This window comes from Gobio gobio (genome assembly GCF_949357685.1).
Source record: "Gobio gobio genome assembly, chromosome: 17".
Classification (NCBI taxonomy): domain Eukaryota; kingdom Metazoa; phylum Chordata; class Actinopteri; order Cypriniformes; family Gobionidae; genus Gobio; species Gobio gobio.
In genome coordinates, this window is record NC_137110.1 from 35,635,420 (window position 1) to 35,658,975 (window position 23,556).

Below are 23,556 nucleotides of genomic sequence, written 5' to 3' on the forward strand. Positions count from 1 at the left end.
ATACATTTTGCTCCAAATAACCTTTGATGGGCACACTGGTCTGAACATGTTGTTTCAGCGCACATGTGCGTGAGATGATTCTGCAACCAACATGACATACATCAATATGCTTTACTATGTACAGCAGTGTCCACCTGCTGTTTTGCAGCACATTTCCAGGAGGGGACAATGACACTTTCAGCATGATATTGCTCACGATGATGTCGAGGGGTGGCATGGGTGTCGATCATATGACTGTTTGTTTACAAATTCACTGTGCAGAAGTTGTGAAACACCCCTCCATTGAGGGACAAGAGGCTTCCATGTGGCGGAAAATCTGACGTCTGTCTCGAACTGCCCATGCACACCAACCATCGGATAACTCTTACAGAACCATACAGATGGATGTTGGTGGTAAGCAGCCATCATGACATAAAGGTGAAGGACATTGATGCCTAAAACAGATTATATGGTACACAACTCACCCCTTGCTCAATTGTCCTAAAAATCCCCCTGACCTGCCATGTTGTTGTGCAGTCTGGGAAGTTCTGGATGTCTACATGCCAACAGCTATCACATGGGTCTTGTCTGACCTGACATTCCTACACATTTCTACTGCAGATGGAGAGCTTGGAAAGGGAGGGGTTGTGTTGCTAAGTTTGGCATGTGACTTGTTCTTTAGTGGGTTGTGTTGGAGGGCAGCATGTTTTTTTCAAATCAAGCCGCACAAACAAGTGGTGTGAGCAATCCTGTCACAGCCGCCTCACAGATCAAGTGTCACAGGCAGCTGGCCAGTATATAAGCCCTGAGTGCGTTCTGCCTCGACAGATAAAAAAAAAAACCTCAGTAAAGGAAGAAGTAACCAGAAAAGCTCAAGCTCAACCAAAAGGCAAAGCAGTGAAGGTTATAAGGACTCTACCTCAAACGACAGCAATGGACATCCAAACGGGTCAAATAGTCCGGGCTCCGAGTCCCATGGAGAGCCTGGAGAAGCAGCTGAGCTGCCCCATCTGCCTGGACATGTTCACAAAGCCGGTTGTCATTCTACCATGCCAGCACAATCTGTGCCGCAGCTGCGCCAGTGACCTCTACGACTCCAAAAACCCATACCACTACTCAGGAGGTATCTTCCGATGCCCTACCTGCCGCTTTGAGGTGGTCCTGGACCGCCACGGTGTCTATGGCCTACAGAGGAACCTTCTGGTGGAGAACATCATTGACATCTACAAGCAGCAGTTGGAGAAAGGAGGTAATGCCCTTGATCCTCCTTTGAAATCAAAAGAAACAAAAGAGCCTATGTGCGAGGTACACAAAGAGGAAAAAATTAACATCTACTGCATGACCTGCCAGACACCCAGCTGCTCCATGTGCAAGGTATTTGGTCAGCACAAGGACTGTGAGGTTTCCACTCTAAAAGTTGTTTATGAAGCACAGAAGTCCGAACTTAAAAATTCAATCGACCTGCTAGGTGCCAGCAACAGCTGCCTAAAGGCGGTGTTGACGCAGATGGAGGAAACATGCAAAACGGTGGAAGAAAACAGTCAAGTGCAGAAGCAGAAGCTGGGGGAGAAGTTTGACCTACTCTATGCCATCCTAGAAGAGCGCAAGTCCCAACTCCTAGAGCAGATCGCTCAAGAACAGGATGAGAAGGTGGCTGTGGTGCAATCTCTAGTCCAGCAGTACAAGGAGTACCTACAGGCCAGCATCAAGCTGATGGATACAGCCTCCCAGACAATAGACAACTGCAATACAGCAGAGTTCCTCATCACTGCTAAGCAGCTCATCACCGAAGCTAAGGATACATCCAATAACTCAAATCTAGAGAGGCCAGAACCCGGCTTTGAGAGTATGGACCACTTCACGCTCTTCACTGAAGACGTAGAGGCCATGCTTGCAAAATTGGACTTTGGAGTCAGTGGTGATGATGAGGAAAATGAAGAAGAAGAAGAGGAAGAGGAGGAAGAGGAGGAATGAGCAATGACAGACTCTTGAAAAAAGACTTTGTGGGGGAAAAAATAACAACAGTAGATAAAAATCTCAATGATAAGGACAATAATCAAGCTGCTTTTGATAACTGTGAGACAAGGGAAGTGCAATCTTAAAGCAGTTTTAGTACAAATTGTACAATTTGCGCCATTTGTAATGTCTTTTCCACTTGACTTTTGTACTTTTTTATCAATATGGATGTTAATATTGAATTATGTTTTTTTTTATATTTTATTAGAATGTAGAAGTTTATGTTTTGTTTGCTAAATTAAAGCTAGATTATAAGCTGTAGAATACAGCTCTGCTAACTTACTTTAGAGTGTCATGTGAGATCCAAATGTTTGAATACTTGAAATAATAAATGCACTTGACTGATGAACTGTAATGAAATGTTCGTTTTCATTGAAAAATTCAGTGGAAATAAAGGACTTACGAAAAACAAAGATTCACTTATTTAAATTAATTTGTTGAGGTGCACACACCTTCAGATGACCTTTAAATTCTTAACATTTTACCCCTTTTAACTGTGTGGCTATATCTGCATTCTCTCCAACCTATCCTTGTGAGGCATTGATCTACACAGTTTCAAGTGGGTGGCTATTTTAGCTGGGTGAGAATGAGAGAAGCCACAGAACTCCAGGAATAGACTCACAGTGGGATGCAGGCCTCATGTTTCCAACCCTGACAATTACAGCTGCTGGTAGGCATGTTTGACAATTATGGGCCAGAGGTTAACACTGACTCTTCTATCAACTAGAAATAGTTGCTATGGCCCTAAAACAAACCCTAACATTGGATTTGAATAACAATGCTGTACATGTCAAGTAACCAGCAAAAAGCCATTAAAACGAATGCCATTATAAGTTTATAGCCAAGCTAGCCTATTACAAAAAATGATGTACATGCTTTTTTTAGAGAGTGAACAATACATTATTTTATCAGGATTTATAATGATTTTACAGCAACACCATCATCACTGGTCCTTGAAAAATAAACTATTAATTAATTTTCCTTAAAAATGAAAGGACAGAGACTGCGAGATAAACCCTATCAGCATATCTACCCAGCAATTCGATATTAAACTCAACCATTGCTTGTCAAACGTCATTTAAAATGACAAAGGCAATAGGCTACTACTGTCAGTTTTCACTGCTAACCTTTCCACAAATAACTCTTTTTTTTCTCTTGTTCTTTTTAATGTAATAATAATTATTAAAATGTTGTACTCTACATTTAAATATTCAAAATGTAATTCACAATGTTACTGCAATATGATGGCTGGGCATCTCCATTGGCTAACTCAGCATAGACTGTCCATTAACAAATTCAGACTCAAATATTTAAATTTAACTATTGCAGCGTACTTTTTTGAAGAGACATATAGAAAACAAAAACTTAAATGACAATAACAATTCCTAGCCCGTTAAAAGAGAAAAATGTGGTATTAAACAAAATAATATAACAGCTGTTTACAGGGTTGAACTGTTGATTTAAAACTCTCAAAGAATGTTGGCCTGAGCTGCTGTGAATAGTATTGTGCATGTCTGTCATGTATATTTATCTGTTTGGTTTGAGGATCAGCTTTCATGTTTCTAACATGGCACGGGATGAAGTGTGTGCATGTGTGTGTCAAGACCTTCTTGGTCCAGAAAAGGATGTTCTTTCAAGATTTTCCATAAACAAATGATTAGTTCAGTTAGTTCATTAATTTAGTACAGTTTATACATTAACAGCTATAATTTTTAAGTACAATAATTTTATTCTATTTATAATGGTATTCTATTTATATTTAGAATTATATTATTTTTAAGTAATATTTTCCATTAGGAAATGAGCCACAGACAATACTTTTACTATTGCATGGAACGGTTTTGCCCACATTAAAGTGCTTTTATTTCTGGCTCTGTGTACAGCTTTCCTTTTACAGTGTCAGTCCATTTAACCACATTTATTGAGAAACTCTTTTAGTTCCCACTTTACAGCTTATCAATGAAACACTCAACCAGTGTGTGCAAAGATCCATTTGGTACTTTAGAAAAGTCACTGAAAGCTCAGCAATGCATCCCCTAAATAAGAGCAGGACTTCCCCTAGCCAGCACGATGCATGGGAGCTAATTTTAGAGTATTGACTCAGCCTGCCCATAGTCTAGACCCATTGCACTAAATGCCCTCTCATTCAACCTCCTGCCCAACAGCATGAATTAGGACACATCTTTTACCTGAACCACAGCCCTAGAGAGGCTTTTATGTTGATCACTAAGGTAGAGACAGTTCTGGACCAGGGAATGTATTGTTTAGCCAGAAGATAATCTGCTGTGTCATTTTGCACAAGACATGAAACCTTACTGAGGTATTGCAGAATGCACATCGACTGCATGTGCTGTGATGTGTAAAACTATCCCAGATTCATTTTTAGCCACCACAGACATTGCCTGTAGATGGGCGTACAGTAAATAGAATCTTTCGCTCTGTCATCTTGCCATATGCCTCATAAGCTTGACTGTAATGTGGAAGCTAAAAGGTTAAACATGGCAGGTGAAAATTCCATCCTTGCAGTTTTCTAAATGTAGGCAATGCATTTAAACACAAGGAAGAGTTTTGTTCTGCTGATTATTAGCATGTCTGTCATTCGGCTTTTATACTGTACAAAAGTTCATTATACAAGTAATTCATATACAATCATTTATATTTCAGACTGTTACGGATGCTGAGACAAAGCAGAGAGATGGAATCCACTTGCACGCACAACTTTAATGAAACTATTCCATAAATAAAACATACAGGAACTCAAAACCCAAGACATGAACAGGTGAACAGGTGAACAGCAAACAACGACCGACAAAAGACAAGTGAACCACAAGCATATATATGCACACACAGGCAGACAAGCTTAACAAGATAACAAGGCGGTGTGGTAAATGGGAAACACCTGGGTAGACTACGCACACAAAATGGCTGTTGCCATAATAGTCAGTGCATCATTGACAGGAACAGGCACAGGTTCAGAAACTGGAACAGGAAATTATCTCTCAAGGACAGGCTCTGGCGTAGCGGCGGCCATCTTGGCAGAGGACTCTGGCATGGCGGCAGCCATCTTGTCCAAAGACACAGGCATAGCAGATGCAGTGGGAATGTCACTATCCTCCTCCATGATACCCACTGTAAAAGCAGAGCCACTCAGTTGCAAGGCAATATAATAGTTTAAAGACCAGTCTGACACAATGGACTATACGAGCATAGTGGCTCTAAAAGCCCACCTCGGAAAAATATCATAAGGCACACCTCATCCATCATTGTCTTAAATGCCAGATCAATAAAGTCTTGTGCATGTTCCTCAATCAGGCGGTCTCCCTGGCAGAGATGCATGATCTGTGCAGCTGGATTAATTTGTGGTTGGTCGTTCTGCTACGAATGCTGAGAGACGAAGCAGAGAGATGGAATCCACTTGCACGCAAAACTTTAATGAAACTATTCCATAAATAAAACAGCAACACAGAGGAACTCAAGACCCAAGACACAAACAGGTTAACAGCAAACAACGACCAACAAAAGACAAGTGAACCACAAGCATATATATACACACACAGGCCGACAAACTTAACAAGATAACAAGGGGGTGTGGTAAAAGGGAAACCCCTGGGTAGACTAATCAACATGAAAAACTACAAAGAACTACAAAATAAAGCACAGGAAACACTTCAACGTTAAAGTCCAAGGACAGACAAACTAATGAGCCCCCTCTTTAAGGAGCGGATTCCAGACACTCCACAGTCCAACAAATAACAAAAGTCCTCACACAAGACAGGGAAACACAGGCTGGGATCATGACACAGACAAAAACTGGCCAGTTAGTTTAGTAATAGGGTTGTCATGGTACCAAAATTCCAGTAGTCGGTACCAATAAGGGTAAAAATTCACAGTTCTTGGCACCAGTGTCAGAACCATAGCTGTTGGAACTACTAAATATTAATTAAATTATATAATTATAAAAGTGTATTATTTATGATAACATTTATAAGTAAATAATACATTTAAACAGTATGTATCCTCAAATGTGTATTAGTAAACATTGTTTATGAAGAGATAAAGTAAAAAAATTATGATAAAATGAAACGCATTCACATTATATAGAACAAGTGGCAGGTCTATTAGTTTGCAGTGAAGCATTAGGCGTTTTTAATAAAAGATGCAAAAGTATCACAGAATGATCCCATGCGACATGTGCAGTATTTCCCAAGTGCTAGGGGTATATGATATGTATATTAAATTTATTATTTAATGAAAATCCTGACTTTGGATGTTGGTCTTTTATGCACGGCTATGCGATGTGCGCATTAGTGCCGCAGTTCACTCTGTCTCGCCCAGAAAAGGCACACAAGTTGTGAGAAATCAAGATGAACATGGAATCCACTTGCATGCACAACTTTAATGAAACTATTCCATAAATAAAACATGGCGGGGACTCTTAGATATGGCGCAGTCCTTACATCCCTGTACAAACCTTCGCACATCCCTGGCCATGTTGGGGCACCAGAAGCGATCTTTCAGCAGCGAAAGGGTGTTATTGGCCCCTGGGTGGCCAGTGCCTAGAGATGAGTGAGTGGAGTGGATAAGTGGAGTGCGTTGACATCGTGGAACATACTGGTGACCGGGTGGACAACCCGGCTGAGTGGCAGTGGAGACATTGAAGGAGGCAACGGAGTATGAGGACCACTGGATGGGACTCAAGATCAGATTACCAGGCAGGATGGGTTCTGGAAAATCGTTAACCTCCTCAGGGGCGTGGAGACGGGACAGAGCATCAGCCTTAACATTTCGGGTTCCTGGACAATAGGAAATCAAGAAATCAAATCGGGTGAAGAATAAAGTCCAGTGGGCTTGACGGGGATTGAGTCTTTTGGCGTCTCTCAGGTTTTCCAAGTTCTTGTGATTGGTGAGAACAGTGAAAGGATGGTGAGAACCCTCCAGCCAGTGCCTCCACTCCACATGCTAACTTGATGGCAAGAAGTTCCCTGTTGCTGATGTCATAATTCATCTCTGAGTTTCTTGGAGAAGAAGGTGCATTGATGGAGATTGACTGGGGTACCCTGCTGCTGAGAGAGCACCGCTCCGACTACAGTAGTTGAAGCGTCCACATCCACAACAATCAATCTATCAGGATCCGGATGAACTAGGAGCGGTGCACTAGTAAAGGTGGTTTTCAGCTGATGGAATGCGGAAGTGGCAGATGGTGACCAGGACAGAGACTTGGGCTTGTCCTTCAATAGATCTGTTAAGGGACAGGTGATGGAGCTGTAATCTTGGATGAACCGTCGATAGAAGTTTGCGAAGCCTGGAAAACACTGGAGTTCCTTTATGGTAGTAGGGGTGGGCCAGTTTCTTATCGCTTGTACCTTCCCCTTGTCCATCTTGATGTCTTGACTGCTGATGTATCCAAGGAACTACACTTTTTGACTACAATTTTCAACTACAATTTTTCAGATTTGAGGAACAGATGGTACTCTCTCAGGTGTTGCAGGACCTCCACAACGTATTGGTGATGTTCGGCCATACACCGGGAGTACACAAAGATGTCATCGATGTAGACAAGAACAGAACGATGGAGTACCTCATGCATAAAATCCTGGAATACGGAGGGGGGCGTTGACCAGGCCATAGGGCATGACGAGATAATCATAAAGACCTGTAGGGGTTACGAACGCCGTCTTCCACTCGTCCCCCTCACTCATCCGAATGAGGTTATAGGCGCTATGGAGGTCCAACGTGGTGAAAACAGAGGCTCCGCGGAGATGTTCTTGTGCCGCAGGGACAAGGGGAAGTGGGTAACGGAACTTAACGGTCATCTTGTTCAGTGAGCGGTAGTAAATACAAGGCTACAAGCCTCCGTCCTTCTTAGTTCATGCAGAATCAAACCGATGGCGCAGTCCCATGGCCGGTGTGGAGGCAGCATAGAGGCTTTCTTGGGACAGAAGACATCACTGAAGGGGGCGTAGCAGGTTGGTATGTTGACTGATTGTTTCTCTATGGGGCTTTCGATGAAGGTAGAGCTGATAGGAAGAGCAGTGGAACTGTGGGAACCAACCTGTGATTTGGACAGGAAGCACGCCAGAGAACAGGCCTTACCCCACTTCAGGATCTCACCAATCTTCCAGGAGATCACAGGCTAATGCTGCACAAGCCACGGGCGCCCTAGTATCATATCAGCGGTGGAGTGGTCCAGAACCAGGAGATGAAGAGTGTCCGAGTGATGTGAACTCACTTGCAGAGTTACATTCCCGTAGACTTCCATAGGAATTGAGGAATGCGGAAGTAACGCGTGTTGTGGGCCAACCAATAGTTCCAAACAACCAAATTCAAGCACTGAATCCCATTCATTTCAGTTTTACTCAAACACACTTGCTGGTAAGTTGATGAAATTACTGCATTTTGACATTTTAACACGTTAGTTGACAGCAGCTGTATTTTATGTAGTCCTAGCGCTTTTTAGTTAATGTTATTGTTGGATAATAGTTAGACTATAATTGCAGTTAGATAACGTGTGCAACACTTCAATAGCTACCCCAACCAGATGCTAGTTGTTATATTTTTAAAAAGTTTTTAGTCTTTCTGCAATCTTTCTATACCTGTAGGAGGTTGAATGAGTTTCTATGAAGACTGCCCATTCAATGAATAACTTATCTAGCACCTCACTGGATATATTATATAATAAAGTTGTAACGATTTATCCACTGGAGGCCAGCGTAGATGAACCCATGTGCAGCTTTATTTACAAAACATTAAACTATACAACAAAAAAATGGGCTATGGCCTGGAGCCGTCTCTGGACGCTGGTCACGAACAGGAGCCCTTGCTGGAGCCCTTGCACATGGTGGCAAGAACAAAGCATGTTGTACCTCTTTTTTTTCAACGGCTCTGGTTCCAACGAAAACCACAGCAGAACTATTGGGCATCTCCAAGCAACACACAAATCGAGTCAACAGTTCCATGGCCTATTCATAAATACAGCTAATTGCTTTGTTACTGAATGAATGTCTCACTCATTAAAGGCCCATTGAAGTGCCTTGAAATGCACAGCATTATTCAATGTATTGTCGTAATTTCCACTGAAACAGGAAGACAGGGCGGGACATATCGAACAGCTCTTTGTTTTTAAATAGCCAATAGCATTTTTTTAATATCGCAGCTCCTCCAGAACCGTTGATCTTATTAAATCCACAGTTTCCTCCTAATCTCTAACCGTGTCTCCTAATCTCCTCCATATCACTTTAAAATATAGCATTCTATGCAGAATTCAAATGGGTCCGATTTGTTTTGAGGTATGCGCCGACTTGTGCATATATCATCTGCTTTCGTGTCTCTGGACCGGAGCTGTGTGTGCCCTGCAGCGGTTCATGTGACACTAACGTGAAACCAGACTTCATTTGCCCTAATGGAAAATATATTTATACTCTCCTAATTGTTCCCGATCCCCTGTATATAGTGCACTGTGCCATTCACCATGTAAAAAATAGTAAATGTGTGAACAAGTGACTGATTTTAGCCGCAGCTTCAGCATTTACAGTATTTAAAGTGTAGGGGGCAGGATACTTAGATTCTAAAGAGCATTTGATTGAAAATCTGATGAGAAGGTGAAGTACAGGATGATTTCACCAAAACCACATACGTTTTGAATGAGGAGAAACAAATATCTTCTAAATTCAAATTTTGTTGTTGTTTTGGAGCACACTTAAATAGATAACAGTAAGTCGACATATTCATGCTAAAAGGCAAAAAATCTCATGGGGACTTTAAGACTGTGGGTCCTTATTGTACACCCGGTGCAATGCAGCACCAGGCACAATGCAAGTGTTTTTTGTTAGTTTCAAACCAACGCAGTTATCATTTTCACATCCTGCGCCACGTTGTTAAAATAGAATATGCATTTGCACCCATTTGTGCACACCATTTGTGGGGCATTGTTGGCGCATTGCTATTTTCAGGCAACTAAAATAGACTGCCATTGATCAACTGAAACCTGATCTAAAGTCAATGCAGCAATATTTTTGGTTATTTAAAGAGTGCGTTAGTAATATGCACCTATAGGCTGGTGCACAACGTGCATACACTTTGCTTATTACACACACAAAAAAATTTGAATATGAAAAATGTAAGGATTAAAATGTAAAAGATTATTATTGTGTACATAAATATAAAAATGCCTAGCCTACATGTCTTAATGGATAGTCATTGCATGTATCAGAGTTAGTCTACCTATGTGCAATAGTGAGGAGCAATTAGGCATTGGATGAGCAGATCCTTCTCCTCACTAGAGAAGCGTTCAGTTTTTCCGCTTGCAAATTCCACTATATAAATAGCGTATTTAAAGGGAATGGGAGATAAGACTCTGGTTGGTTTGTTGCGCGTTTTGCCCAAAACACACCCATGACTCATTAAGAGAATAGGGACAACCCTTTTAGACCATGTGCCGGGCACACCGACCATATTTACCATCGTTAAACTAGCAAAAGTGCATTGGCACACACCCTAAGTGCACCTGCACTTCAAACCATGCACTAAGCATGTTAAAATGCTGCCACTGGCGGTTTAAGTTAATATTTAAAAGTATCACTTTGTTTTTCACGAATTTGACGGATTTGAACAGAAAATACACATTTTACATTTTCTGAGGGGTGCTTCCTTCTTTTTTGTTCTTCTTTTTTTTTTAATTATTGTCATACCTCAAACTCCAATATGCCTGCCTCAGGTTTCGTCTGTGCGTGTGTCTGCATGATGACGTTGCATGAATTTAAACAGACCTTTGCATAACCTACTAGCATATCGATGCAGAAAGAAACTTATGCAGACAGCAAGTCAGAACACAGATAATGCTAGTGATACAAACAGTAAAAAGTCCCAGTTCTGTTGGACTGTCTGTTGTATAAAAGTTTCTTTCTTTCTCTTTCTTTCTTTCTTTCTTTCTTTCTTTCTTTCTTTCTTTCTTTCTTTCTTTCTTTCTTTCTTTCTTTCTTTCTTTCTTTCTTTCTTTCTTTCTTTCTTTCTTTCTTTCTTTCTAACACAACTTAAGTAGTGTTGTCAATGTCTTTTTGGTAAAAAAAAACTAATTTATATTTCAAGCAAGGAAAGGGTGGAGCTTTCTCTGCATTTCATTTGAAAAACTAGACATGTGATTAAGATTGCCATACCTCTGGCTATCCTCACATTATCTGCGTCATCCTGAGAGACTTGGTAAGAGCAGCTACGTGTCTTCAAGCAAGGTAAACTACATTTTAATTATTACTTATGAAACTAGGATTAAAGTCAGATTTTTAATGGTTTAACAGATAAATAATGTTAATAGGTTTAATATGAAGTAAATTCCTCTTGCTACTATTAAGGCTATGAATGTGAAGAGTTCATGCATGCTGTCAATTATACATTACTTTCTATCTACTGCAGCAGGTATCTGTCAGACTTGATTAATTTCCCGGGTTCAATTACTTATAACACTGAAATCCTTATGATAACAATCACAATACTGTATCTATGAGGAGCCATGCCAAACAATGCTCTAGGAATTTATATAACACCAGTACCACATTTACACACAGCAGTGGTTTTGGGGCCATCATTGATATATAATGAAATGCATCCATCATTTTTTTTTAAAGGTAATGTATTTGTTGTGTTAGCACTCATCTTATTTATCAGTAGTTAATGCCTCTTTTATAATGGAATTCACAAACTTGATTTGAATTTCTGATATTAGCTACAGATGTTTACAGACTACTCGTTCCTGAATTATTTTCAAGATGTGTTAATAGAGTTTTTAAATGTATATTTATTTAAAGTAGCTGCCTAGACTGGGATATGAAAAGGGTCACACCCAGTGGATGGATTCTTGATTATTAATGGCTGTGATGCTTCATATGAAGCCAATACTGGAAACCTGTTATCTCTCTAGAGGATAAAAAGGTAGAATGATGAAAGAGTCGCATTATCCCAAGACTTCTTGTAGCCTACTTAAATATTTTTTCCTGTTATTTTGTTAAAAATAACTAAGCTCTGATTATGGATAAGAAGTTGGACCTGACCAGACTGACAGAAGAGGAGGCCAAACATGTGTGGGAGGTCATTCAGAGAGACTTCGATCTCAGGAAGAAGGAAGAGGAGAGGCTTGGGTGAGGACTTTGAATTAAATGGTTAAACTTTAGGTTACCACATACCCAGCTAACAGGGAATGGTCTCTGAACTTTGGCTAACGTTCTGGAAAGGTTTTCTCAATGATAAAAAAAATTTCTCCCAATATCATTAATAGAACATTCATTCAGAGTTATCTGGTCTTTAATAATGTTCTCAAAAGATTAACACAAACGGTATTTATACATCGTTCATGGAATGTTTCTGAAATGTTTTAGTAGGACATTTCTCTAACTTTTGTTGTTTCCGAACATTCAAAAGTAATGTTCCCATTATGTTTGCAAAATTATAAAATGGAATAACCCTTTAAAGCTTGCAAAACCAATTTTTTTTAAAATTGAAAACAACAATTTTTTTTTACATTTTGAACATTCAGAGAACAAAAAAATAATGCTTTCCTAACTAAATAGGAATGTTAGCAAAATGTTCTTAAAACATATTTTTGTTAGCTCTGTAGACAAATCTTACATCATTTACATTGGTTAATTTGTTAACATTAGTGATCTGTCAGTGGAGCCAACCAGCACATAGTGTACAGTGAGGTCTATCCACAATGTATAATTTCTTCCATATTTCTCTCTATATATTATAGTACACGCCAGAAAAATAAGGTTATGAGAAAGGGCATCAAGTGTGAAAGGACACTGTTGTAAAGACATCATGATCATCATGGTACAGTCACAAGGCCTGATTGCACCATTCCACTGGCTGGGAAAACATGATGCCCCAGAGCTCTATTCTTTCTGTACAAGGAGGTCTCTGTTTGTCTATTGAATTCTTATTTGCTCAAGTTGGAAGATTATGTTCTTTTCTATTTATTAGCAAGGACAGTTATATAGTGTATGGTTTGAAATCGAATTTAATTCTTGACCAGACTATTTTATGAAATCATTATGTGTTTGATCTTAAGTATTATCATGATAGTGGAAAAATATGTGCAAGTTTGTGTGACTAACTGAGGTTTGGAATGGATTCCTTTCAGATGACACTAACGGATTAGAATCCGCCCTATATAGTCTTGATATAAAAAATAGAGATGCACTGATATTAAAATCATAGCAGTGTTGATAATCTGATAATTATTTTAATGTTATGGATACCAACAATAATTCTATGTTATTTTATTTCAATCAAAATGTAAAAAAAATAAAAACTGCATGAAATCACTCATTTTAAATGTTACAAGTGAATTTTGGCATCACAACATGTACATAATGAAAAATTAAATCCCCTTGTAATTTGCTAAATTATATTTAACATGGATTGTAAACTATATAGTGTGTGTATGTACGATGAATGAGGAGCCACTTCTCATGAGCATAAGCTTGACGAAATTGAACTTCACTCGCAATGTTCAAACATTCCGAGGTGTGGTCGTCGAGAGAACGATCTTCTTAGTTGAGGATATCCATATTACAATCTTCTCAAGGTCCTATATTCTGTCATGTCAGAGGATATTGATTGACTGATTATGAAGGAAGGATAAGGAGATGGAAATAATTCCAACTGTTTTATTAACAAAAACAAAGATAAAGAGCTGCAACTAATGATTATTTCGATAATCGATTAATCTGTTGATTATTTTTTCCCCTGATTAATCAGATGAAAAAACTAAACTATATTATAAATAAAAATATATATATTTTTATGTATTAAAAAACATTTTATTTTAAGCAATATTATTCCACATCCAATGCTGTCCTCCAAACAATGTGTAATATATGCCTATGAAAACCAATATAGTGAATGTATCCATGTAGGCTAAGCAAAAAAAAAGAAGGTTAAAATACATTCTAAACCTAAAAACAACTGATTGCTTACTATTAAAGCAAAATTTTAAATGACTGTACCAAAATGATAATAAAAAATACAAAAGCACAAAATGTTATGAAATCAAAATAAACCCTATTTACTTTGTTAGAGCACATTACTAGTCTTGTGGTGTCAACATTCGGTTCACAGGGACTTTAACTTGTACGAGGCATGAATAACACACACATTCATGAGTATGAAAATTGTATTGCATTAATGGGCTCTTCCATTAATAGTGCATTTACTGTTACTGCTCTCATACAGTGCATCCGGAAAGTATTCACAGCACTTCACTTTTTCCACATTTTATGTTACAGCCTTATTCCAAAATGAATGCAAATCAAATTTTTTTCCCCTCAAAATTCTACAAAAAAATCCCATAATGACAATGTGAAGTTTGTTTGAAATGTTTCCAAATGTATTAATTCAGATGATTTGGAAAGGCACACACCTGCCTATATAAAGTCCCACAGTTAACAGTGCATGTCAGAGCACAAACCAAGCCATGAAGTCCAAGGAATTGTCTGTAGACCTCCAAGACAAGAATTTATCGAGGCACAGATCTGGGACAGGGTACAGAAAAAATACTGCAGCATTGAAGGTCCCAATGAGCACAGTTGCCTCATTACGACATGGGGCGGCAGTGGTTCAGTGGTTCATGTAGGTTGTCTACAAACCGGAAGGTTGGTGGTTCGATCCCCGGTTCCACCTGACCAAGTGTCGAGGTGTCCATGAGCAAGACACCTAACCCCAGCTGCTCCCGACGAGCTGGATGGCGCCTTGCATGGCTGACACTGCCGTCGGTGTGTGAATGGGTGAATGTGAGGCAATGTGTAAAGCGCTTTGGATGGCCATTGGTCTGTTAAAAGCGCTATATAAATGCAGTCCATTTACCATTTACAATTTACCATTATTCACCAGAACTCTTCCTAGAGCTGGCCGCCCGGCCAAACTGAGCCTTAGTCAGGGAGGTGACCAAGAACCACAAGGTCACTCTGACAGAGCTCCAGCATTTCTCTGTGGAGAGGACTTTCCAGAAGAACAACTATTCTGCAGCACTCCACCAATCAGGCCTGTTTTGTAGAGTGGCCAGACGGCACATGACAGCCCGCCTGGAGTTTGCCAAAAGGCAGCTGAAGGATTCTCAGGCCATGAGAAACAAAATTCTCTGGTCTGATGAAACAAAGATGAAACAAAGATTGAACTCTCTGGAGGAAACCAGGCACCTCTCATCACCTGGCCAATGCCATCCCTACAGTGAAGCATGGTAGTGGCAGCATCATGCTGTGGGGATGTTTTTCAGCGGCAGGAACTGGGAGACCAGTCAGGATCAAGGGAAAGATGAATGCAGCAATGTACAGAGACATCCTTGATGAAAACCTGCCCCAGAGCGCTCTGGACCTCAGACTAGGGCGAAGGTTCATCTTCCAACAGGACAACGACCTGCAAAGCACACAGCTAAGATAACAAAGCAGTGGCTATGGGACAACTGGGAGAGTGTGAGAAACTTCCTAAAAATAGGTGTGCCAAGCTTGTAGCATGATACTCAAAAAGACTTGAGGCTGTAATTGGTGCCAAAGGTGCTTCAACAAAGTATTGATCAAAGGCTGTGAAAATGTTTTTATGTAATTTTTTTTATTTTATTTTCATTTTTTACTTTTAATACATTTGCAAAGATTTCAAACAAACTTCTTTCTCAATGTCATTATGGGGTATTGATTGTAGAATTTTGAGGAAAATAATGAGTATAATCCATTTTGGAATAAGGCTGTAACATAACAAAATGTAGAAAAGGTGAAGCGCTGTGAATCCTTTCCGGTTTTTACTCGTGTTACATGCACATTTTTAAAACATTTTTTTGAACAAACATATATTTGAACAAAATGTGAACGCGTATGCACCCACCGGCGCTCGTTCATTGAAGTTTAACGAGAAGACTCACTTGTTGTCAGAATATGCCAAATGGAAATACTCACGGGACTTTCTAACATTTACAGATAAGGATATAACCATATATCTACACCCCTAAGTGCTCTATGCGCGGCGGGGGGGGGGGGGGGGGGGTGCTCTATGCGCGGCGCGGGCTGCACCTGGTGGGAGTGGCGGCGTAGCTTGATATAAACATAAAATATAAGTTATGCGCTGAATAAAACACATGAGGCATTAAAAAGCACACTCAAATCAAGACAGAGCAAGACAGTAAATGTTTTTTTAGTTTGAAGCGTTCATAAATATAAAGCATTCTCATGTTTGGACAACTTGGATCATGTACCTTTCTGCAGCAGCTCACTCTAGCGACTAATCGATAATCAAAATCGTTGTAGATTATTTTCATTATAGATAACCGATTTTATCGAATAATCGCCCAAATACAAATATAAACTCAGGCATCAGAGAAAACCTATTTACTTGCTCAGTAGCATAAAGACAATAGCACACTGAACTGCAAACTGAGGAGGAGGGTTTAAATACACAGAATAATGAGAGATAAAACAAGGCACTGGTGGGGACTAATCAATTCAATAATAAATAACCATAGAAACAAACTATTCCCAAATTATGGGAACAAAGGAAACAAGAACAAGAACAAGGGAGTGCAAAAGTACTAAGTGCCTGTCCACATACTTTTGGTATTTGCACTTGACCCCTTGTCTACTTTGCATGTTAAAATAAACGTCTTAAAGGGTTAGTTCACCCAAAAATGAAAATTCTGTCATTAATTACTCACCCTCATGTCGTTGGACACCCGTAAGACCTCCGTTCATATTCGGAACACAAATGAAGATATTTTAGTTGAAAGCTGATGGCTGAGAAAGGCTTCACACAGGCCTCCTTTGGCATTCAGTACATTGACACTTCCAAGATCCATGAAAGGCACTTAAAACGTCGTTACAAAGTCTATCTCACCACAGTGGCTCTACAATAATCATACAATGCGACGACAATAGTTTTTGTGCGCAAAAAAAAATCAAAATAACACCTTTATCCAACTTGTTCTCGACTTCCGTGTATGCCTCCACGACGCATGCGCGAGAATATGACGCAGATCCGGCGTTCGGACATATGACCCAGAAGCGATTTGTTTACGAGCAGAGGAAGACGCGCGTGTCTAAGCTGTTGGATTCTACATTGATCGTGCTTTAGGTCTCGGCGTAGTGCTCAAAATGGGGCTTAAGTGTGTATTTCATCGATTCCCGAACACCGGCGCTACGTCATATTCTCGCGCATGCGTCGTGGAGGCACACACGGAAGTCGAGAACAAGTTGGATAAAGGTGTTATTTTGATTTTTTTTTGCGCACAAAAACTATTGTCGTCACATTATATGATTATTGTAGAGCCACTGTGGTGAGATAGACTTTGTAACGACGTTTTAAGTGCCTTTCATGGATCTTGGAAGTGTCAATGTACTGAATGCCAATGGAGGCCTGTGTGAAGCCTTTCTCAGCCATCAGCTTTCAACTAAAATATCTTCATTTGTGTTCCGAATATGAACGGAGGTCTTACGGGTGTCCAACGACATGAGGGTGAGTAATTAATGACAGAATTTTCATTTTTGGGTGAACTAACCCTTTAATGTCTGTTCAGTAGTCCCTATGTAACAGATGAAATAATTTAGTAATTGTGGTGCTTCTAATTAAGTGATAAAAAAGCAGGTGTAAATGTTGTGAATTAAGCATTCTTGCAAAATCTTGCAAAGATCATAAAACTGAATAGAGATTGTCAAACTGTCAAAAGAATGAGATACACAGGGGAGCTACACCCACTGTAAATGTTTCCCTTTGTAAACTTTGGTTAGAGGTGGCTGAAATACAACTTTATGCACAGCTGCCAGCCTGCATGGAGAGGTAATTGGGACTCCAGAGACACCAGCATTTTCAAATACCTGTTTGCTGTTCAACAGTGGCTTTTTAAAAAATATTTTTTTTAAATAAATGCCCTTTTAATACAATTAATTTGTTTGACAGAAACTGTCTTCTCCCCATGAAATCAATTTTTTTTTTGGCTTTTAGTATGAATATACTTACTGTTATCTATAAGCTAGTGTGCTCCAAAACAATGACAACATTTGTATTTAGAAGATACAAGCATTCAAAACGTACAGACACTCACTTCCACCAATATGGATCAACGATTGGATGACATCACTCTGCACTTCAGCTTCTCATCAGATTTTCTGTCCAATCAAATGCTCTTTAGAATGTAAAGTGCCCCACCCCCTAAATTATAAATAGATGCTGAAGCTGCGGCTAAAATCGGTCACTCTTCACACATTGTAATGTAAAGTCAGCTGGAGGCAATTTGTAGTGATGAACCCAAGTGCAGTTTATTTAAACAAGGTGACAAACAGAATCCTGACTTGACTTGACTTGACTTGACTTGACTTGACTTGACTTGACTTGACTTGACTTGACTTGACTTGACTTGACTTGACTTGACTTGACTTGACTTGACTTGACTTGACTTGACTTGACTTGACTTGACTTGACTTGACTTGACTTGACTTGACTTGACTTGACTTGACTTGACTTGACTTGACTTGACTTGACTTGACTTGACTTGACTTGACTTGACTTGACTTGACCAACAATGGGTTACAGGTAACAATACTCGATAAGGACACATGGCAAACATGATGGCTAAATACACAAAGACTAACGGCTAAACAAGACACACCTGTGAACAATAAAGACATTGAACCAATGACAGAACTGAACTAAGAACACATGACTAAATCAACCAATGAGAACATAACACATGAGGACAAGGGAATCACATGACAATGATCACATGACAAACAGGAACACGTGACAAGACCAGGAAACATGACTGATAGGTAAACTCAAACAGAAAACATGAACATGAAACAAAACCCAAACACACCGTGACACACATTTACTATTTTATATATTGTGAATGACACGTAGTGTACTATATAAGGGATATGGAACAATTCAGGCAGTGTAAATATGCTTTCCATTGGGGCGAATTAAGTCTGGTCTGCTCCGGTCCAGAGACACAATAGCACAGAGGGGATATGCGCGAGTTGGCGCATACCAGAAAACGTATCGGACCAATTTGAATTCTGCACAGAATACTATATTTTAAAGCGATATGAAGAAGATTTGTAGGAGAAACGGTTAGAGATTAGGAGGAAATTACAGAGGCTTTTTTTTTTTACTGAGGCTTTACCGAGCTAAATCAAGTCTTTAAAGGGATATTCACCCTAAAATGAAAATTCTGTCATCATTTACTCAGCCTCATGTTGTTCCTGTATGAGTTTCTTTGTTCTGTTGAACACAAAAGAAGACATTTTGAAGAATGTTGGTAACCAGACATTTGACAGTACCATTGACTTGCAGTATTTTTTGTTGTTCTTGTTGCTATAGAAACGTCAATGGCTACCATCAACTATTTGATTACCAACATTCTTCAAAATATATTATTTTGTGTTCAGCAGAACAAAGAAACTCATACAGGTTTGAAACATCTTGAGGGTGAGTAAATGATGACAAATTAACATTTTTGGGTGATCTATCCCAAAAAAAACCTAAGCCTTTATCTGACCGAGCTCTTCTGTGATCACTCACAAATCGACAGTCCGATAATCTCTATTCAGTTTTTGCTAAATATTATTTGCTTTCATGCCTTTTGCAAGACATTGGGTCTGGGAACTCACCATTGGCAGGGCTCATTCTGAGGGGCGGGATAAACGGTTGTCTTTCAAATTCCCTCTGCACGCAATAGGATATATAGCGCTACAACCAACCAGAGCAAAGAAGAAGGTGAAGCGGAGCTAGTTGATAGATTAAACTTTCGCCATATCCACTCGGCAAAACCCCGAACACATCTTCCTTTCTTAAGAATGACTTCAGTGGCGTTCTTTGTTCTTTTCTCAAAGAAAACCTTAACTCCAAGTCTTCCAGGGTTGCGGCCAAAGCCGATTCGAAAGACCGCTGTTCGCCAGCTTCTTTGTTTACGCGGAATTATCGCAACTCTGCCATCATTATGATAAGCCCGCCCACCGACTCTATACACGATATGATTGGCTTGACCAGAGTTTGGTTTTTCCAGCTCGCAAGCCAATGGAGAGTTGCTAGACTACCCTGGCAGCAAATGAGATTTGCTGCCGCTAGGGTGTGTCTAGATTTCAAGGCTAAACGTTTTTTTTTCTCCCAGAAATGTGACTTGCATAATGTGGAACAACCTTATCAATTTACCTAACACCTGGCAAACTATTTACGAACCTGTCTGAGACTGATACCAGTTATCTAAAAAGACATGAGAAATTAAACAAATACTCTCTTTGAAAAACTAAAATCTAAATGTAAATTGTACTAAAATCTTAATATGTCACTTGCATAATAACTTAGAACACAGTGTATTGTGAATCCCTAATGAACATTATCTGTCCTCCACAAGGATCAGAGTTTGTTTGTCAATGATATTATTATATTTAATTATTTAAAATGTTTTTAGTTGAATGCTACTGTAAGCCAAACCTGGCCTACAGAAAAGCTGGCCAACTGTCAAAGCCACAAAACTTATTTCAGTTGAAAAGCTTATTCTTTAGTCATGTATGTCATTTTGCTGAGACATTCTGAAAGGCTCTGTCTGTTTGTATTACATCGCAGGGAGCTTAAATCCAAGATTGAGAAGGAGGAAACAAAGAGGGAACTCCTGGGATCTCAGTCAAATCTGAGTGACTCTCACTGTATCCGCTGCCTGCAGCCCTTTAAGTTCCTGGTGAACAGCAAACGGCAGTGTATAGACTGCAAACTCTACACCTGCAAGACCTGCAGCCGCTACAACAAGAAAGAGCGTGGCTGGGTATGCGACCCCTGCCGCATGTCCAGGTTAGAAAAGATCAGATAACATTTGGATTTTTTTTTTTTCAGAGTTTAAAGCTTATACACTAAATAAAGTAATGTGAATATTTAACCACTAAGAATAGATCTATACATAACACCTGTTTTTTTATGCAGGGTCCTAAAAATTGGAACCTTGGGGTGGTACCATGACAATATACGCTCTCGCTTCAAGCGTTTTGGAAGTGCAAAAGTAATGAGGTCACTGTACAAGAGATTAAATGAAGATGGTGAGTGCTATTAAAAGCCTCCTGATAACCTTCATTGTGTACACATAAGCTGTCACATCATCATACTGGTTCAGTATCACCAATCATTTTAAGTGCTTATGCGAGCAAGTGAGTGTTAAGTGAGAGATAATGTACAGTCAGCCAGTCATTATCGCAAAATAAACCCTGGAATGGTGATTGGGCCGCGTAATAGATGTCACTCTGAAGGGGTTTATTTTGCAATAATGGCTGGCTGACTGTATATTATCCCATTTAGTACACAGCTACTCACCAAATAAACAAATGTTTGGATATAAAATATTGATTTCAGTTTAACATTGTGTAAAGTAATTTTAATTCTTTCATTTGTAAGACAACGCTTCCCCACCATTCATGGAATTTCCCAGCTTTGCGTTTTTTCACTGTAATACGGTAGGGGACGCTATTACACTTCAAACCACATTCGAGGAATATGCAGAAATAAGTGATATAATGTGTAACCATAGGCCTATGTAAAATAATGCAATCACCAACATTAAATTGCATATAAATCAAAACGACAGAGTATTATCGAATGAAATGTTGACCCAGGACGAGGTATAGGACTGTGCAAGCATTAGGGGTGTTGATAGACTCGATTTACTCCATATATGTTTTGTTCATCGTTCTGAATCCAATCAAGAGTAGTCTTTGATAAAAAATTTTTTTTTTAAATGTTATTCATAAAACAAAATATTCTGGGGGCCATGAAATGTTTGTCAAAATTATCAAAAATGCTGGATCTGACTGGCAATTTTTTTTTTTACGCTGGTGGGGAAAGAGTTAACTGTATAGTCGGTCACTTTATATTAGGGTCCAATTCTCACTATTAACTAACTATTGACTACAACTTTTGCTTCAATAAACTCCTAATTACTGCTTATTAATACAGGGAGTGCAGAATTATTAGGCACGTTGATTTTCTGATCATATTTTTTTTCCAGGCACATTTGACCAAATCCAAACCACAGTAATCCTAATAACTACTATTAATTTAGTATTTCATAATGTATAAGTGATATATAATTGTTCATGAAGGCTGGAAATGAAAAACACCTTATATTCAGGTGTGCAAAATTATTAGGCATGTTTTCTATTACAGATAAATAGTGCCAAAAAAGAGATTTAACTCAGACTGAAAAGTCAAAAAGTATTAAATGCCCATGAGAAGGATGCAATACTAATGCAATACTAGACATTGCAGTTAAGGCATGACCATTGGACAGTGAAATGCTCGTTGGGTCAGCAGGGTCAGACAAAAACATGTGGCGGAGAAAAGACACCTGTTAACTGCAAAAGAATTAAGAATTAAGGTGAAGAATTAAGGGTGAAACCATCAGGAACCCTTTAGTCTCCAGCGCCACCATTTTCCAGAGCTGCAACCTACCTGGAGTCTCCAGAAGTGCAAGGTGTCAGGATCTCAGAGACTTCAGTTAGGTAAAGAATCCTAAAAAATGACCCCCACTAAATAAGAATCATAAGCTGAAGTGTTGTAAAATACATGAAGCCTGCTTTTTTATAGGCTTTATAGGTTTTATAGGGTGAGAGTGACTCTTGAAGGACCAGCACCACATCCTCTAGTACCACTGTTTGAAGAATTCATCTTCCAGAATCTGGCAGTACGTTTTGGGAGTTCGTTTTAGTCCATCCTGAAGTCCGTTTTGCAGAGATGGACTAAAAATGAACTCCCAAAACGTACTGCCAGATTCTGGAAGATGAATTCTTCAAACAGTGGTACTAGAGGATGTGGTGCCGTGCTGGTCCTTCAAGAGTCACTCTCAACCTATCTGTCCATAAAGCCTATAAAAAAACCTTCTTCATGTATTTTACAACACTTCAGCTTATGATTCTTATTTAGTGGGGGTCATTTTTTAGGATTCTTTACCAAACTGAAGTCTCTGAGATCCTGACACCTTGCACTTCTGGAGACTCCAGGTAGGTTGCAGCTTTGGAAAATGGTGGCGCTGGAGACTAAAGGGTTCCTGATGGTTTCACCCTTAATTCTTCACCTTAATTCTTAATTCTTTTGCAGTTAACAGGTGTCTTTTCTCCGCCACATGTTTTTGTCAGATCCTGCTGACCCAACGAGCATTTCACTGTCCAATGGTCATGCCTTAACTGCAATGTCTAGTATTGCATTAGTATTGCATCCTTCTCATGGGCATTTAATACTTTTTGACTTTTCAGTCTGAGTTAAATCTCTTTTTTGGCTCAATTTATCTGTAAAAGAAAACATGCCTAATAATTCTGCACACCTGAATATAAGGTGATTTTCATTTCCAGCCTTCATGAACAATTATATATCACTTATACATTATTAAATACTAAATCAATAGTAGTTATTAGGATTACTGTGGTTTGGAATTGGTCAAATGTGCCTGGAAAAAAAATATGATCAGAAAATCAACGTGCCTAATAATTCTGCACTCCCTGTAGTTAGTAAGGTAGTTGTTAAGTTTAGATATTGGGTAGGATGGAGGGATAAGGG

At 39.3% G+C, this 23,556-nt stretch overlaps 2 protein-coding genes across 4 annotated transcripts in view; both read left to right on the top strand.

Annotated features, from left to right (window-relative positions):
* mlpha (melanophilin a) overlaps positions 1 to 23,556 on the top strand; it is a 73,600-nt gene that overhangs the window by 28,468 nt on the left and 21,576 nt on the right. Inside the window, exons 1-4 of one of the 3 annotated variants that reach the window (XM_079841491.1) lie at positions 10,858 to 11,219; positions 12,005 to 12,122; positions 20,587 to 20,808; positions 20,938 to 21,050. In XM_079841491.1, the coding sequence (XP_079697617.1) occupies positions 12,013 to 12,122; positions 20,587 to 20,808; positions 20,938 to 21,050 (445 nt within the window). In that variant the 5' untranslated portion in view covers positions 10,858 to 11,219; positions 12,005 to 12,012. Of the gene's footprint in view, positions 1 to 10,857; positions 11,220 to 12,004; positions 12,123 to 20,586; positions 20,809 to 20,937; positions 21,051 to 23,556 lie in introns of those variants that run through there. The other 2 variants (XM_079841489.1, XM_079841490.1) reach the window with 2 other exon arrangements.
* trim63a (tripartite motif containing 63a) lies at positions 712 to 2,408 on the top strand. The gene has a single exon (XM_079841497.1). It carries the CDS (start codon positions 913 to 915, stop codon positions 1,951 to 1,953), a length of 1,041 nt encoding a protein of 346 aa, XP_079697623.1. The 5' UTR covers positions 712 to 912; the 3' UTR covers positions 1,954 to 2,408.